A 13,741-nucleotide genomic window follows, 5' to 3' on the forward strand; every position below is an offset into this window, starting at 1 on the left:
CCCGCGCTTCGGATTCGGCAGAGCCAGCCCGGGGCAGCTGCTGTCTGTAGAGCCTGCTCAGATCCCTGTGCACACGCGTCCCCCCTTTGAACCTCTGTAATGAAGACTGCCTCCCAAGGACTGCAGGGGAGGCAGAACGCGCCTATGCCTGGGACTGCGGGCCGTGCGGCTGGTCGGTCCAGGGGGACACGACTTGGACACTGTCATCGCTGCGCCTCGCGCTGAGCCGCCTGGAGCGGAGGGTCTGCCGCCGCCCCTGCGGCTTCCCGGGCGCCCGATCCCGGGTCAGCCCTGCAGGCCTCGGCTCCCTCATTTGTTTTTGTCAAAAAGGCTCACAGTTGGCTAAGCACTCCTGCGCTGAATTGGGCCATTGTCTGCGCTCCCATTGCTTTCACGCTGCAAGTCTCGGCGCCCCCACCCCGCCCGCCCCTCCTCGCCTCCTCCTGGCCGGGGAGCCTCCTAACGTGCCTTTCCCCCCCAGGAATCTGGAAGCTATAAGCCGGGCGGATTGCAAATGAAGTGTAATGCATTGTGGGACGTGTGTAAAATCGGAGCCTTCGCCGTGGGGGTGTGTGGGGGCGTGGGGAGGGCCGGACCCGCCGCTGGCTGTGTAGACGCCGACGAGGAGGGGCTGGGAAAATGTGTGCAGAGTCAGCCCGGGTCGTGCCCGCCGTAGACGGATGAAGCCGCGCGCTGTGCCCCGGCGCTGAGGCCCCAGGATCGGGGCAGCAGGTCGCCCTCCTCACCATGAAGAAGACCCGGAGCACAACCTTGCGGCGAGCCTGGCCTAGCTCGGATTTCTCGGACCGGGCCTCGGACCGCATGAGGTCCCGCAGCGAGAAGGACTACCGCCTGCACAAGCGCTTCCCCGCGGCCTTCGCGCCCCAGGCTTCACGGGGCTATATGACATCAGGTTGGTAACCGCGTTGCTGCCTCGGAGCCGGGGCCGCGGGGCGTGCACGCTGCGCCGCTGCCGGGGTGCTGGCAAGGGAGGCCGGGCGCTGATGGATGCGATAAGTTATGGGAAAAGCAGGAAAAAATTAGCTCACATCCACCATTTTGTACCTCCGCAAGATCCACAGCAGGCCCTCTCAATATGGGGTTTGAGAGCTATTAGTTAGGTAAAATAAGGGAGGGGGACGTGCCGGGCATTTGGGCTGCAGGGAGATAAATGACTGCAAGCTCCGCGAAGCAGCTTCCTTGAGGGAGAGCCTGCGTCCAATGTTGCCTGCAGTACCGGGCTTGCTGGCGCCTGCATCGTGGCCAGTTATCCCAGTGGGCATTTAAACAGCCCCCTTTTCTGAAAAGGGAACAGGTTCTATGAACAGTTCTAGATGGTTTGAGTCAGGGAAGAGCTCCGCATGCATCTCCGACTTGTCCGATTTGTACGCAGAGAACTCTGTTGGAGCTCAGTGAATGCATCCTGTGGGGTAATGGTGTGTATGCGGATTGAACGCTCCCATGATTCGGTGTGGGTTTAACATATGTTGCTCTGAATTAGGTTGTATGGAAAGAATGGAGGCTGTATCGTATATTTTGCATGTCAGACAGGAAGGACAAACAAAACGGTCAATGGAAACGAGGGCTTCATCTCAAAATGCAGTGAGATTCCAAGCATTTCCGAAGGAGCCGGTTCCCCTTGGAAATAGAACGGGATGGCTTTGGTGTGTAACTTGGGAACCCAGGGATAAAACCCTGGAGGAAATGCTGGCACGCTTTTCTTGGTTTCTCCTTCCTGATTGTTGACCACTTGTATGTAATCATGTGTAAGACATCAGTTTTTGTTTGTTTTCATCCTGAAAGAATTTTCTTCTAAACACAGTATAATAGAAGAACTGAGATTATATGTGAGAACACATACTATACCAAATCATTCTAAGTCCTGTCTTAACTGGGAAGATTGCTTTAAGCTTGCAGTTGGTACTTACAGTCTAGCACTACTATCTTTCTCCTAAAACAGCAAGTTTTAAAAAACTGAAGCCGGTGTCTCATGCTTTAAAAATGTCTTGTGACCACATTTCCATGAATATAAAACCTAAATAAAATAACCCTCTTTTTTTATTGCAAAATCTGGCGACATAAGGGTGTTGTACTATTTTGGCAATAGGGCTCCTTTGATTTTCTCTTTCATGAAAAGCCAAATTTGTAAAGGAAGTGACAACTACAGTGTATATTTCAGTAATTTAAGTCGATCACTGCTGTGGTTGCTATATTCTTCAGACTCGTACAGTAAATTTTGAAAGACACCTAAATCCAAATCTAACCTCAAAACACATAAACCCGTGTGTGCACGGAGTGTTCAGATAATCCCAGGTTTCGTATGCTTAAGGTTAGAATGTCTCAATTCCACACTGAATAGTTCCCCTCTTTTTCGCCCCTCTTCAGTACTGATACCAAGTGTGAAGCTATAGGAGGTCAGGTGGCCACAAAATCTTCAACAGACCTTCAAGACTGTAATGATTTCAGGCACATTCCCATGGAGCCTGTTTTTATCTGTCTTGGCATGGCTTCATTTTCATCACATTTTCATTCTCTGCTAAAGAATTTCTCTGCCATTGCCAGTTCTGGAAGGTATTTTTGAGGGCTTGAGGAAGCTTTTAATTTCATTTGATTCTCTTTTCTATTTCATTTCTTGACCTATGAATGGTAAGCTTGTCTTATGATGATATTGAAGGATAAGCTGTTTCAGGCTGTTGGTTTTCCATGTAAGTTTAATGTTAGGTTACTACTGAGAAAACCAGAAGGGAGGAGGGTAAGAAGAGCTGTACTCTTCAGTATTTTGTGGAGTGTCCCCTGAGAGCGAAGTGGCTTGCTAGATTCTCATAGGGCTACAGGATTAGATATAATATGGCTTTGTCCAGGAAGGGAGGACTGTTATTTCTTTATTTTAAATGCCCGCCAATACATGTAATAAAGAGGTTGGTACTGAGGGAAGGAAATAGTAAACGTTCAGACACCTGGAATGAACACTGGGAGAGTTAGGTGGAATCTTTCTCATATGCATCTTTTGGGGGAGGCGTGGGGGTAGGTTATCAATTTCCTTTTCAAACATGGCTCCTTTCCAAATATGAGTGTTGATTAGAATAGGAAGTGCATTGAAACACTTTGAGATCATTTAATGTAGTTCTCTTCCTGTTAAATGTAAAGGATATCCACTTGTATCGAGTTAGTGACTCTGGATACAAGCAGAACCTTTGTTACATAAAATGAAATAGAAAATGAAGCAGCTTAGAAACACATGGAGCTTTTCATATTTCTTCTTTCTGTTTGTCTAGTCATTTGGCATAATAACTACTGGTATTATATACTTTATTTTAAGTAAAAAGAACTTTTTGTTGTTGGGTTCAAAGGACAAGATAAGCCTCTTCAGAGATGTACTAAACGGAATAACTTCAGCTGAGATTACTTTTAGAAATCACTCCCCCTCCAAAAAAAAATTATTTGTAAAAATTATGGGGAAAAACTTTTTTTTAAAGGCTTTAGGAAAGGAGAGATCCTTGAAAATTTTATTAATAGCTGTCTTGTGGTCTGGCGTACCTATCACACAGTGAGTACTTCAAGTTTAACTCTGTTTATTAAGGCAGAATTGCAGGCATTCCATACTAGCTTTCTAATGAGACAGCACACTTTCCAACAGTCTTTGCTCCACTAATAAGTAATTACCAGTTTGAAATGTGATTTACAGCAATAGCCTTGACGTTTAGTCTGGGCTTTTTCATAGACCTTAAGGATAAGCTACCCTTAAGATCAAGGTTAGAATAGGCATATTTAAAACTTAAAGAGATCCCGCAAAAGACAGAGAATTCTGAAACTTTAAATCTTGAAGACCATGCCTTTTATGACTGTGTAAGCCCCCAATTGATGCTACCAAATCTAAAATAATCCTGAGAATTCACAGGCTTCCTGGCAACCAGCAAGTTCACAGGCCATGAGATGAGTTCATTGCTCATGATGAATATTAATTTCCTAATGGTAGTTTCTGGGCAGAAGCAGGGAGCAGGGGAACTTTGCCTTTTGTTCAGATCAAGATGAATAATAAAATGTGTGTGCATTATCTGAGGAAAGAAAAGAAGGGTTAGACCAAATGGGTGTGGGATCATCCCTGTTTTCTAAAGCTAGACATTATAATATTAAATAACTAGAGATAAAAGTAAAACTCCCCATAAAGAGGGAAATATCTGTATAATCTTTAGTGCTTTCTACATGAAAACATGTTCATGAACCTTCATGAAATGACTTGCGAGGCCCCCAGTTTTTGTCGATGAAGCTATCAGAGCCTTTTCAGTTAGAACTGTATGAACTATGACCTCTTTGTACAAATGATGCTACTAACTTTTAATTTTCTTCACTTGCCTCTTCCCCTGCCCTGAGGATGGGTGCTCCTTTATATTTCACATGTAGTGCCACCAAATTTGGGCATTCTATTGATCAAGATTGGAAAGTAATTTTTCCACTATGAAGGTTCCACAGAGCATGTTTATGAAAGGTGTTGCTTATGAATGAGACACCCCCAAAGTCATGATACCTTTAGTGTGATATTTGTCACTTTAATGAACAGAGAAGCAAACATTTTTAATAATATGGCTTTAAAGGATTTGAAAAAAAAAGATAAAACAAAAGCCCCCAATTTGACATCTTGAGAAAATTTAAATCAGTTTTGTCTGCCAATCTAACTAATATAATCAGTAGGGAGAACTGGCCAGCACACCTACCTTGATTAGTTTACTAGTTTTTGTTTTATAGAAGCTAATTCTGGGACGCAGTTGGATGTGTCCCAGTTCGTTATGTTCCGTTGTTTTAAGAGATGTCGAGAGTTTTCTGGGAGCAGAGAATGGACACTCAGGGTTCTAATCTGGGCCTGCCACAAGCCAGCTATGTCCCTGGCGAGTAACACGACCTCCGTCCCATCTGTAATAGGTCCTCCTAGTCCACACTTCCATTACAGAACTGGGGTCCGCAGTGGCTCTGTAATGAGCGAGCGCAGGATATCCGAGCACTTATACAGAAATCGTTAGAAATGACCTTTGCCCTTTCTCCTTATTGGAGTCATGTGCTCATTTTGCAAGCGAATCCTATTTTCTGTCATCCCCAAACGTTACATTAAATGTCTGCATCTTAGGGCTTGTCCTGGTGACCAGAGTGATGGGGATGGGGAGACGACAGATGAATACCTGGCTAGTTATGATCATTGCAAGTTTTAATAAACGGCATCCCGTGGCCTTCTTCTCCCTCTTTGCGGAGATCCATTTTCAGCCTAGCTGCTCCAACTGTGTTTTAATTTGAAACTACCTGTGTTGATTCCTTTCACCAGGCAAGTGGAGGTGAGGAATATTACACTTGGTGGTGAATGACTTTATTCTTTATTTCCCAGGAGAACGTGAATGTGCTTACCAAAGGTCACCTCTCTTGGTATTTCAATATCTTTTACACTCTTGTGAACGTTTTTATTTGAAAAAAGGAATATGAGTATATTGTCTAAAACTCTTAGCATTTTTACACCTCCAGAGCAATTCTGACTTAAATTCCTTGTACTCCAGAGAATCAGGACAGTTCAGACAGTGGTATATTCTTTGGTATAAGATTGCTTATGCTGAGTGCAGATACAACTGAGGAGCAAAACACAATTGGTTAGACCCTTGCTGGTGGGATAATATGTGGACGCTTGAATTTAGGACAGGCTTTTGTACACCAGTCACAGAAACTGTGCGATACCTAATCTATAAGGCGTACAGTAGAAGTTCTTGTAGTTCGTAAGAATATAGACTATGGTCAAATCGAAATTAACCTTAGCCACAATAACATAAGAAAGAGATGACATGGGTAATTTTTAAAGGAAGTAATAAACTTTTCCTTAAGTAGTTAATCCCCAGACTACTTTTATTTGACATCAGAATGCATAATCAGTTGGTCAGAAAATCTTATTGATTTCTACTTCCTAAATATTTCTAAAATCTGCCCCTGCCTCTTCATCTCTGTTGTTTAAATCTTCTGTTCTGATAACCATATCTTCCAGTGTGACCTCTCTTCTCGTCCAGTTCACCCTCCATGTGTCCCCAGAGGTTTTTTTTGTTTTTGTTTTTTAATCTCTCCTAAAGCAAAGCTTGTCCTTTTACTTCCCTTTTCAACGTCTCTATTGCCCATGGATGACGCCCTTAGACCAAGGCTTTCTATGGCATGACCCCCCCGCCCTTTTCACCACCTGTTCTGTTCTGTCCCTACCACCCTGTGCCCTAGGCTCTGGGGACTCTTAACTTCCAGAACCAGCTCACACATCCCTTCTCTTTAAGTCTTCCTCTAGATTCTTTCTAGAGTGAATCACTCGCATGACATTAGGTGGGTACTTGTGTTGTGGCACTATGGTCACATTGTGTGGCAACAGGAATTTACATGTGTGTCTCGTGTAGTAGCTGACAAGTTCCTCAATGGCAGTTTGTGTTTTATTCACATTTCTATTTTGCCAGTAACTATAGAGCTTGGCATATATCAGGTACTCAGTAATTGTTTATTAGATGCGTGAATAAAATATGGCTTTTCTTAAAAAGTTAGATGAAGACCTGTTTTGAACTGCTAATTTGAGTCATCCTTTAATAACTATGGAAGATGTGTGTGTGTGTGTGTATCTTTAATGGAAAATATATATATATATATTTTCCTGCTCATATATTCCTGCTCGTCAAGTGCCTCTTATCGTGATAGGTAGACAGGACCAGCTCTCAACAGTTGACCATTGGAAAGCAGTAAATAATAACATCAAATCGAAGTCAAGTGAGGTGGTTGATGTGGTTGGTAGAAGTGAAGTAGGACTTCAGAGAAGAGAAGCATGTCAATTAGAAAGGCTGCCTGGAGGGAGGACTTGCTTGCGTCTTGAAGGACTCGGGAGGATTTGAAGAGACAGAGAAGGAGAAGGATTGGGGGAGGTTGTGGAAGCAGTACGAACCCGTGCATGAAGCTGGAAGTGAAACCGTCTGTGTGAAATTAGTCCTGCTGGAACTTTGAGATGTAACTAGAAATAATGCGTAGCTAGGCCAGGTAGGATCTTGAAATACAGGTGGAATTCAGAGTTTAGGAGATAGGCAATAGATTTGAGAGTTTGAGAGATAAATGATGAAAGGAGCATTTTTGGAAGAGGTGTCCAGTGGTGGTTTGCAGGGTAGATGGAAGATGCGAGTCTCAAGGCCAGGAGAGGTGGTGAGGGGGTGGTGTGGTGATTAGGCAGCAGGTGATGAGGGGCCCCCACAGAGCGGCGTTTCCCAGCACTGCTAGGTGTTAGCATACTTCCTCAAGGTTTTCTTAACCATGTCCATGTACCACCTGTACTGTTATGTGCTGTTATTTACTTCCTATTTTTCTTTCACTTGACCGATTTTTATTTCAATGAATTAAAAAGATGAGTTTATCTGTTACATGACATTATGGGTTTCATTTGATAATTCTATTTTCTAATCCTATTAAAATTAGCATATTAGTCTTTCAGTTAAAAAAAAAAAAATTCAACCAGGCACCACCTAAAATGACCTCATGCACCTGAATGGTACTCCTGCCACATAGTGGAAAATCTCTATCAGCCAAGGAAGGAGGGAGGAGAGTGAAGAGGGAAGGAGAATCTCGGAGAACAAAGGAATTGACTATTCCTTGCAACTGACTGGATTTAAGAGGTGAAAGAAAATAAAAGATGCATCAGAGATTTTTGCTAGAAGGATGCAATAAAATGACCAGGAAGCTGGAGGAAAAGGAGCCTGACGAGTTCCATTTTGACATTACAGGTTGGGTGTCCAAGCAGAGGGATCCTCTAGGCACAAAAGTGAGCAGTGAAGCTTAGAGATATAGTTTAGAGGTCATCCACTTAGCAATCTTAGTTGGGAATATGAGAATAGCTTATTTTTTTATACTTTACGTATAAAAGAGGGGAGCAGATGACTGACTTATTTACGTATAAAAATGGGGAGCAGATGACTGACTTATTTTTATTTCCAGCAGATGGAGGGTCGGTTGGATTCCCTTAACTTTGAGTCCTACTTGGGTTTCTGAAAACCCGACAATCAAGGTTAAGATTGCTTGGAGATCATCTGCTCTCCTGTTTCTAAAAGTAAAGTGCTTTTTAATTCTTGGATTTGTTTTATTAGTGTTTGCATTTATTCAGAAGCTATTGTGTTATTGATAAAAAGGATATGCTTTTAATATCTGTAGTCAGGTTTGAAAAGAGTTAGAGCTATATAAGTAGCAGCACAAAAGACTAGACCAGCTATGTAAATAATGTATATTTAAAACATCTGTCATATACCTATTTAGCTGAAAAATTATGGCTTAGGTAACTCATACACACAGTTAAAATCTCCATTTATCTTTCTACTTAAATCCATGATAGACCCCCCCAGGCCAAGTTTTCTCTTTTTGAAGATAAAAGAGAGCTGTTTGAAAGATGCCTGTTGGGCATGAGGGAAAGAAGGTGCTGTCCTTCTGATGGGCGTGGTTTCAGAGGGAGGCACCATCTACCTTTGCAATTAACACCCCCATTGCACCCCGACTGCAAATTCCTGTCTGGCGGATTCCCCTAAGAAAACTATTAGACCTTTATTGCTTTCGGCATATCCAGGGTTTGCTTTGAAATCACTTCATTGTTAGATGAAATGAAGGCCCGCATAGCGATTGAGGCACATTGGATAGTTGTCATTTTTTTGGCTGCCCATCATCTGAACCTCCTTCCTATGTCTAATTTCCCACTGACATGGGTTGACTATGTCCTCCAAAAAGATATGTTCAAGTCCTAACTTCTGGTACCTGTAAATATAACCTTTTTTTGGAGGTAGGTTCTTTGCAGATGAAATTAAGATGTGATTACTCTGGAATGGGGTGGCCCCTGAATCCAATATGACTGGTGTCTTTATAAGAAGAAGAGACACAGATTCAAGATGGAGGCAGAGATTTAGTGACAGGTCTCTAAACTAAGGAAGACCAGGGGTTGCATGCAACTACCAGAAGCTGGGAGAGAGGCAGGGAACAGATTCTCCAGAGGGAGACACTCCTGCTTCTGACTTCCAGCCTCCAGACTGAGAATAAATTTCTCTTGTTTTAAGCCACCTAGATGTGGTACTTTGATTCAGCAGCCCTAGGGAATGAATACACCCACCTTATGAACTCTGATGGGAGGCAGAAACCTCATTTTTTTATGTAGATGCCGAATTTGCCAGGGAATTGCTTTTTGGGCCACCTGACATTATGGGCGTGTACGTGCGACCTAGGTCTTACCAGTTACACCCTCCCTTCTAGATTTTGAGTCTGGAGCTTGTAGGGCACGGTAGTGGGGCTGTGAGCCATATTCCCTGAGGTGACGGTGATGTTGCAGGAAGGTGGCATTCCAGAGGCAGTGGGGGCAGCCGGTAGGTGGTGTCCCGTGTGGCAGTGTTGATGGTGCCAGCTGCGGTGTTCGTGCTTTTTGGTGGCTGCCGAGGAGTCCTCACTGAAGCAACTCTGCCTGCAGAATTCCAAGCCTGGGTATCCAAGCTTCCCAGCAATCCTCTGAGTTACTTATACTTTTCAGTAAGTCCTTTTCCTGAGAGGCCATGTAGCATCCAAGCCTGGGTCTCCAAGCCTCCCAGCAATCCTCTGAGTTACTTATACTTCTCAGTAAGTCCTTTTCCTGAGAGGCCATGTAGCATAGTGAATCAGAGCAGAGATGCAGGTCAGATAGCTTCATAATACAGCTTTTCCATCACTAGCTGGGTAAGCTTGGACCTATAACCTATTTTGTCAGGGCTCCAGTTTCCTTATCTGTGAAATGGGAATAATAATGATACATACTCTTTAGATTGTGGGTGAATTATATGCATTAATATATGTAAAGCACTTAGAAAAAAGCTTGACACATAGGAAGCATTATATTTGTATCACTTGTCATTAGTATTATTAAAAGAGCCAGCATTAGTGTCTGTCACATAGGACTAAGAATCCCAAAGGGCATAAATAAAATCGTAACAGGTTCTCAGTGGTCATCCCTTCAGAGTGTGTGAGGAGTAAATTGCACGTGAGCTGCACAGGAAATGCAGTTGCGTTTTGCTTCGCGACCATGTCTCTTCCACTTCGCAGCGAGCTTCCAGAGCCCTTTGTTCCTCCCTCTGCAGGATGCCCAGTTTCCCTCTCCTTTGTGTCCAGCCGCCTCCTGGTGTGGAAACTCAGCTGACTGGTTAGCTCTTGAGGAAGCCACTTTGGTCTGTCGGGGAGACTGAACGGCTCCTTCCCTGTGGTCCCACAGCACCCTTTGTCCATCTCTGAGATAGTTTACACGTGGCTCTTCATTATCTTGTCCGGTCCTCCCTCTAGACTGGAAGCTCTTTGAGAACATGGCTCAGGTCCCACTTGGTTTTGTTCTAGCAAGTGCCACTTGTGTACTAGGGATGTAGTGCCTTAAACGTGTAACTGTGGGGACCTGTTGTCTTGCTGACATTCCCGATAGTATCCGTGAAATATCGGTTGGACTTCTGTGTTTCATTTCTTTCTTTAACCATATTCAGAGTTGGTGCCCTGGGGGTTGATGATAAGAGGCCTCCAGGGTAATTGTGGCTGATCAGTAATCTTGATCCATGCACACTGGGCCAAAGAAGTGAACTGGAGCAGTTTAGATGTACACAGACTTGTACATATCTAAGCTTCTGTCTTAGTATTTAAAAAATTCCAGCGTGGATCTTTGGTGAAATTATAAAACAATAGATAGCTTTTGGGGATCCACCAAAATTCTAAGATTAATCACTTCAGATTAGTTGCTGGAGCTTATAATTATAGTGGGGCTTCCTGTTAACCTAGTGAAATCATTTCAATTTTCATTTTGATTGGTTTTAAAATAATGGAAAGGAGTATTTAGACATTTTCCCCCCATACTTGCTAATTGGTTATTTATAATGAAGATGTTGGACAGCTGTTCATAAACTTTAAAAAATGCTTTTAAAATTTCTGTTTAGTCACAGAGTGAACATTTCTGAAAGAGTCGAACAGTGAGAATGGTCATGGAATCCGATGGGTTTTTCTACATTTGTAATGGTGGCTTCAGTCTCAGGTTCTTAAGTGCCTTAATATAGCAATAGAGCATTGTGACTGAGGGCTTGAAGGCAGACAATCGTGCGTTGATGTCTTGGTACCCTCTTGCTGACTGTGATATCTTGGCATTTCATATGATCATTCTATCCTATTTCTTGTCTGTAAAATGAGGATAAAATTATATTTTGCTTATAGTTGTTATGTGGGTTAAATGAGCAAATGCATGCAAAATAGCATGGTGCCTGTCACTCCGTAAGAACTTAGTGTTTGTTATTATTATTTATTTTGGGACATAACTGCAGGATTGACTCATTCCTAAGTATTTTACATTTGAGGATGCAGAAGAAGGAAGACAACAGCCAAGTTGTCCAGGTCAGGTAGAGTTAAAAACAAGTAAAGTCAAATCTGATTTTCAGTCTTGGTACTCATTTAGTCAGAAATTAAATATTCCATTCCTTGTTGATTTAGGTATGAGATCTTCTAAGAAAGCTACAGAATTATTAATTTACTTAAGTGGGCTTGCTTGTCCTTGAATTTCTATCTTAGGAAAAATGGTAGAGAATCGCTGTGAATTCAATATTCCTGTGAGATATAAATCTAAGAGAACTTGGCTTCACCTAAAATCAGGGAAATGGTGCTCTGTATAATCAGACACAGTTTAATCTGAGATTCTTATATTGACATTTCAGTTGAAGGTAAAAGAAAAAAAAAACCCTGTGGAGCCGAGGGTTGAGCTGTGTGTTTGTGTATTTTCGTGAGCACAGTAAAAACGCTGTCACTGACACGCAGCATGAGAAAGCAAAGCTGTGAGACCAAGGTCTGTCTATAAAGCCCAACGACCCCTCCTCAAACCAAGTGCATTTTCCTCCTTTGTAGTGATGGTCCTATGGCATCTCAAGTCAGACCGTCCCTTGGGTTGGGTAGGAGGTAGAGGGGTCTACTTTTCACATGTTACTATTTCAGCAGCTTTCCCAAGAGCAGGTGGTTTGGCAACAGGACTTGGGGCTCTGGGACAACAGCCTTAGCTGGGGGAAGAGAAAGGGTTTCCGTCCTCCGCAGCTTTCAAAGCTGCTACCACCTCTGTCTCACCTCACTTTCCAAGCAGAAATGGGGACCATGGCCAGGAAGGATCTGGGAACCGGAAGCTTCCCACTTTTCCTGTGTCCACCTCTGAGTTTCCATTTCACCTATTCATTTTCAACACTTCACCCCCTCCTCAGTGTTCCTTCATTAAAGTCAAGGGAAAAGTACCTAAAGAATACCTAAAGGGTATTGAGTAGCTTGCTTTACATTGTTATAGCCAATAATTGAACTTCAAAAGCCTCCTCTAATTATCATTCCAAAATACAACAAAAGCACTGGCTTTTGTTGGTTATGATATAACTTTTGGAGACTGCAGGTCTTATTTTCCCCTGTGTTGTACCCTGCTTGGTGTGGGTGATTTAAACAAGTGGAGAATTTCAAAGAACATTTGTTTCAGATGCCAAAGGCATAATAGGTGGTGGTATACCATCCTGATCTTAAAAGCCAGAAATGGAAGTTTTCACTGTCAAACGTAGACAGAGGTGTGAAAGCATGTTCTCTCTTCTTCAGCCCTGTAATGTGTCATTGGGCTGGGGTTGTTGCTGTGGACTCGTGAGATGTGAGGTTAGTGGTTACGCAGTGTTTGTTATGTAGTCAGGCCCTGCAAGGGTTCTGCTCAGCTTGGTGATGGGAAGCCAGAGGTCAAAGGGCCTGGGACATAAGCACAGGTTTCCTCTCTGTCTGAGAATGTGCTTCCTAACAAGATAACAGAGTTCCCGTGTGCTCCTGAAATATAGCTATTAAGAAGGAGCCTTTTAACCCTCAATTCCCTTTCCTCCAAGGCTGGGAGCCATTATTTACTGAGCATGTACTTGGTACCAGCCAATGCATAAGATGACTTCAGTCAGCCCTCAGAACAATCCTGGAGGCAGCTAATTAATATTTTAAGCGGCACAGTTAATAAAACAGATTTTATACACGCACTCACACATACACATGCTTTAAATCACATGTGCATTCAACTATCAGGCTATATATTAAATATTAGTAAAGTTACTTTCTAATTTTTAAGCAGATATTAATTTTTTTTTCTCTACTCCAGGGGTTCATCTTGTGCTTCCACTAGGGACTCCACTTGAGATGTCTATATTGTACTAAGAAGAAAGATTTTCAAATTCCCTGCATATTTCTCACAAGTCCAACCTCAAATATTTGTGTATGTTATTTGAAAATAATCTCTATCAGCTGAAGTTCTAAGAGTTACCTTGCCTTGCCCAAAGAACAATAAGAGTCTCCTAAAGCTGGCAGGGGGTTTAGAGGTTGGGGTGGGGGGCTATTGCTGGAATAATTCCTTGCCGCTGTTTCTTACCCTTTTCTTCCAGTCACCTTTGAGTGGGTTTCTCCTATGACTCTTACGAGCTCCTGAACTGTCTCAATAGGCCCAGTGTTATCAGGAGCTGTCAGTCATGCTGTGAACAGCTTTGGTTCTTGGAGGAGATGAGGTAGTTAGGGTTGCACAATTCCTAGGGCTTAACTTGTTTGGCACAAAAGTTCCCGACAACAAAGTTTGAAACTTCGAATGGAAAGAAGCCCCTCACATAAACATAATTTCGTTCATTGTAAACCATTGCCTTCTGCTGACTCATTTTCTCTTGTATTCCTCTTGAATTTTTTAGTTATGAAAAATTGC

At 42.9% G+C, this 13,741-nt stretch overlaps 1 protein-coding gene across 4 annotated transcripts in view; it reads left to right on the forward strand.

Annotated features, from left to right (window-relative positions):
• Positions 1 to 13,741, forward strand: part of STOX2 (storkhead box 2) — a 201,893-nt gene that overhangs the window by 99,560 nt on the left and 88,592 nt on the right. Inside the window, exon 1 of one of the 4 annotated variants that reach the window (XM_015592919.2) lies at positions 11 to 913. The exons of the other annotated variants lie outside the window; for them this stretch is intronic. Within the exon in view, the coding sequence (XP_015448405.1) occupies positions 748 to 913 (166 nt within the window). The 5' untranslated portion in view covers positions 11 to 747. Of the gene's footprint in view, positions 1 to 10; positions 914 to 13,741 lie in introns of those variants that run through there. 4 annotated transcript variants of the gene reach the window in all.

This window comes from Pteropus alecto, unplaced genomic scaffold (genome assembly GCF_000325575.1).
Source record: "Pteropus alecto unplaced genomic scaffold, ASM32557v1 scaffold24, whole genome shotgun sequence".
NCBI classification, from domain to species: domain Eukaryota; kingdom Metazoa; phylum Chordata; class Mammalia; order Chiroptera; family Pteropodidae; genus Pteropus; species Pteropus alecto.